This window comes from Anarrhichthys ocellatus, unplaced genomic scaffold (genome assembly GCF_004355925.1).
Source record: "Anarrhichthys ocellatus isolate YVR2014 unplaced genomic scaffold, GSC_Weel_1.0 scaffold1700, whole genome shotgun sequence".
NCBI lineage: Eukaryota > Metazoa > Chordata > Actinopteri > Perciformes > Anarhichadidae > Anarrhichthys > Anarrhichthys ocellatus.
This window is the reverse complement of record NW_022281674.1, coordinates 1-4,148: the sequence shown is the minus strand read 5'-3', so window position 1 is coordinate 4,148 and position 4,148 is coordinate 1. Positions and strand designations below refer to the sequence as shown.

At 52.1% G+C, this 4,148-nt stretch overlaps 1 protein-coding gene across 1 annotated transcript; it reads right to left on the bottom strand.

Annotated features, from left to right (window-relative positions):
- Positions 1 to 426: 426 nt before the first annotated feature.
- On the bottom strand, positions 427 to 4,133 carry LOC116377802 (uncharacterized). Its single transcript, XM_031839534.1, has 7 exons — positions 3,471 to 4,133; positions 3,087 to 3,333; positions 2,800 to 3,005; positions 2,308 to 2,707; positions 2,098 to 2,184; positions 1,902 to 1,970; positions 427 to 1,813 (listed from the first exon to the last, which is right to left on the bottom strand). The coding sequence occupies exons 1-7, from the start codon at positions 3,936 to 3,938 to the stop codon at positions 975 to 977; spliced, it is 2,316 nt and encodes a 771-aa protein (XP_031695394.1). The 5' UTR covers positions 3,939 to 4,133; the 3' UTR covers positions 427 to 974.
- Between the last annotated feature and the right edge of the window lie 15 nt (positions 4,134 to 4,148).

Genomic DNA, 4,148 nt, shown 5'->3' with positions numbered 1-4,148 from the left:
CACCACTGTTCCATGTTTTCGCCATTTGTGGATAATGGCTCTCACTGTGGTTCGCTGGAGTCCCAAAGCTTTAGAAATGGCTTTGTAACCTTTTCCAGACTGATAGATCTCAATTACTTTGTTTCTCATTTGTTCCGGAATTTCTTTGGATCGCAGCATGATGTCTAGCTTTTGAGGATCTTTTGGTCTACCTCACTTTGTCAGGCAGGTCCTATTTAAGTGATTTCTTGATTGAGAACAGGTGTGGCAGTAATCAGGCCTGTGTGTGGCTAGAGAAATTGAACTCAGCTTTCCAAAGATGTGATAAACCACAGTTAATTTATGTTTTAACAGGGGGGGGGGCAATCACTTTTTCACACAACTGTATATATATATATATATATATATATATATATATATATATATATATATAAACACTCATCTGAACAACATGCGACACAAAGCAGCGACTCCTCGGATCAAACTGAAGGTTCAGGTTCACATGAATCTCTAGAAGAACGAGGAATACATGATGTATAAATACATATATATTATGTGTTCTATTTATAGAATGTGTTCATCAGCGTATTCACTGAATAATTAGAATTCATACTACGTATGAATACATCAGAGTTTATTAGCTCACGAGGGATCTGTGAAAACTAATAATGGGAAATAAATGTAGTGAAGTTTAAACTACAATGTTTCCTCAGATGTAGAAGTATAAAATGTAAATACTCAAGTAAAGTAGAAGTACCTTGAGTACTGAAGTACAGTCTAAATGAGCTCAAAGTTCTCCAGACTGATGCATTGAACTTTAAAATGTTGTACATTTTACTCTGGGGGGCACGAGGACCACGAGGACCTCCTCGAGGTCCCGGGTCTTACAAAGGTCCTGTGGACAACACGGCCTATTTTATTTTGTACAGGAAGTTGAGGGGCTTCAGGAGGCCTCGTGCTTCCTCATCGGTAGTGGACCCTTGTGGGTCCGTCCATTAGAAGTGGACCAGTCCAGAGTGCGGATTGGCCGGCAGTCCTGGGGCCGCCTCCTGGATCAGGTTCCAGCCCAGTTGCCTGCTGATTGAGTAGTGCTGGACCAAAGACTCGTCGGCCCAGTTGGTCCTGGACAGCAGCTGGTCCACGTGAGGCCCCAAGGTCCTGTGTGGAAGAGAGTATGGACTAATAGTGGGGTCCCGCTCCAGCAGTGACGATCCAGAGCCTTGATGTGGCCCATCAGGTCCATAAGGTGGACCCGTCAGTATAGAAGGGTCCCGGTCCAGGGCGGTCTGCAGGCCCTGGGTCTGCTCGCCCAGCTGGTACAGCTGTTTTTTATGGACCTGAATGTGGTCCTGGTGGTCTAGTCTAGCATGGCACAGCTGCTTTTTGTGAATCTGTAGCTGGTCTTGCTGGTCCATCTGGGCCTGGTACTGCTGTTTCTTCTGGTTTTGAATGTTGTCCTGGTCTTGGTGGTCCATCTGGGCCTGGTACTGCCGTTTCTTCTGGTTGTGGTCCTTGCCCTGTTGGTCCGTTTGGGCCTGGTACTGTTGCTGCTTCTTTTGGTTCTGGATCTGGTCTTGCTGTTCCTGGTTCTCCTGATGGTCCATCTGGGCATGGAACTGCTGCTTCTTTTGGCTCTGGATCTGGTTGTGCACCTGGTTCTTAATGTCTTTCCAGTGTCGCCCTCTGAGGACCGGCTCCAGGTCCAGACAGCGCTGACAGACCTCCTTCCCCGGTACTGACTGGACCAGCACGTGGACTCCCAACTGTCTCCAGACCGCCTCCTTCTCTGCAGAAGACCACGGGCGTCGTCGGACCTTACCAGGAGCCACAGGGACTGAAAGACATAAAGGTGGTGAGACAAAGGGGGGTCTGAACATAAATCAGTGACAGATTTGTGTTCAGCTGAATCCAGGTGGACCCACCTGTAGTCTGCAGCCTGGACTCTGGTGGACTCATGGAGGTCACCGGTCTGTTACTGCTCTGAGATGAAACTACAGGTAGAGAGACAGACCAGGTCAAAAAGCTCCATCTAGTGGACACCTAGAGTCAACATGTACTCTGATGAGGGGTCGTCATCTATGTCCAGCTTTAGGGTTCAGGATCAGGATCAGGACTCACCCTCTGGTCTGGGGTCAGACTGCTCTTTACACTTCCCACCTCTTGATTGGACCGATCGTTTCTTCAGCTTGGCTCCGACTGCAGCGGCTAGAACAAGTCACAAAGATCTTCAATGGTTCGATATAGAACCTGAACCCCAACAGAGAGTCTCGGGTCAAACTCTCAGACAAAGCTGAAGGACTAGTAACCAGACCAGCCCCCCGGTGTTACCTGTGTTAGGGTCCGGGTTCAGCAGACACAGGTTGTCCCATTCTCTCCCCAGCAGGTGGTAGAAGTCCGTGGTCTTGGCTGCAGCCTCCCAGTCTCCGTCCTGCAGACTTTCTCCGATTGCAATCTCACAAACCGTCTTCAACGTGGTCTTCACCGCCAGCGGAGGGCGGCTCCACCGGTACCCGGAGGCCTTTCTGGCGGCGGCCAAAGACAGACTGAGGCAACCCGGAGCCAGAAGGTCCTGCAGGTTCTGGACGCCGGAGTCCAGAGATTTAGCAGCCAGAAGGAACCGGCCGAGCTCCCTCAGCTTCTGGCTCACATAGTCGTACCTCCTCTGGCTGCCATCTTGGTTCCCCATCAACTTGTTTCCGTATTTACAGATCAACCAATCAGATTTGACCTGAACAGAGCAAGGAACAGCGGGGGGTCAACACAGAGACAGGTAGGGAGACAGACAGACCGGCAGATAGACAGGTTGACAGGTGTACAGACCTGGTGTGAGACGTGGTCCTGGTTCATGCGGTGCAGGACTTCGCTGCAGCTCTCAGACGCTCCGCTGGATATTGGAAGGAGGCGAGATGCTGCAGCCTGGACCCTGATCCTCTTCCTGGGCTGGTCCGCTCCCGGGTCAGAGGTCACAGTTTGATCCATAACGGGGTCAGAGGTCATGGGCCGCTTGGCCTGGTCCGTCGTGTCTCCTGAGGGGTCAGAAGGCCGTGAAGGTGTATCCTCTGAGGACTTGACGGTCCCGTCGGCTGCTGGATCGCAGGCCTACTTACCTGTGGGGTCAGAGGTCGTGTCCTTCACGAGGTAAGAGGTTGTGCCCTTCACGGGGTCAGAGGTCGTGGAGGCGGAGTCTTTGGAGGGGTCAAAGGTCAGCTTCTTACGACAGGACGCTTGATGTTTCCAGAGATCAGCACGAAGAAAGAAACCGAGGCAGAGCGGACAGGGAAGGTAGTTCCTCGCATCGACGTCCTCTGAGGGCTGACGCCACGGCACGATCTCTCCACTGCCCTGTCTGATCACCTGAGGGACAGGCAGGTACACAGACAGGTGGTCAGACAGACAGGTTAGCAGGCAGGTTAGCAGGCAGACAGGTAGACAGACAGGTGTTCAGACAGACAGGTTAGCAGGCAGACAGGTAGACAGACAGGTGAACGAACCTCTATGTTGTGCATGTAGTTGCCTCTGCTGCGTAGTTGCTCCAGCAGCAGGTGTCGTTGTTTGGAGCCGGTCGGTAGTTTGCTGGCGGACTCTACTTCCTGTTGGTCGGCGTGTTTGGTGAGCAGGTGACGAGCGATCTTCACCTGAGGACGCCGACAGAACACGCAGTAATGTTTCTTATCCCAACGCCGCTTCCCATCGCTGCTCGTCCTCTTCACCGTCACGCCCTCCTTCTTCTCCTCCTGGCCGCGCCTCTTCTCCTCCTGGCCCCGCCTCTTCTCCTTCTGGCCCCGCCTCTTATCTCCGGGACACCGCCGTTTCTCTGCAGGGCCCCGCCTCTTCACCCTCTGGCCCTGCCTCCCTATGACCGCGGCCCGACGGCGCAGCCGGCAAGCGGCCGGCTTTGAGGGTTCATCCTCAGGAGACAACGTCTGGTCTGAGGAGTGGAGCTCCGTCTTGTTCGCCATGGCAACCTCAGAGTGGTCTCCACGGTAACAGAGCCCTGACGATCAAACATACAGGTGAACATCAACAGGTGAGATCAGGTCTAACCTCTTTAAGGTTATTCATAACTTTTTCATTCATTTTCAAGAAGCTCCAATCTGTTATTAGGAGGAGACCTCTAGTCTCTATTATCGCGCGATAACAACTATACGTGCTTATTATCGCGCGATAAC

What these genes read in the sequence shown, in the direction of transcription:
- LOC116377802 (XM_031839534.1), bottom strand. Translation starts at nt 3,938, where the DNA reads ATGGCGAACAAGACGGAGCTCCACTCCTCAGACCAGACGTTGTCTCCT. An exon ending in ACTACATGCACAACATAGAG is followed by an intron (nt 3,334 to 3,470) that starts GTTCGTTCACCT and finishes CCTGTCCCTCAG; the next exon opens with GTGATCAGACAGGGCAGTGG. An exon ending in GTCTGACCCCAGACCAGAGG is followed by an intron (nt 1,971 to 2,097) that starts GTGAGTCCTGAT and finishes CTCTACCTGTAG; the next exon opens with TTTCATCTCAGAGCAGTAAC.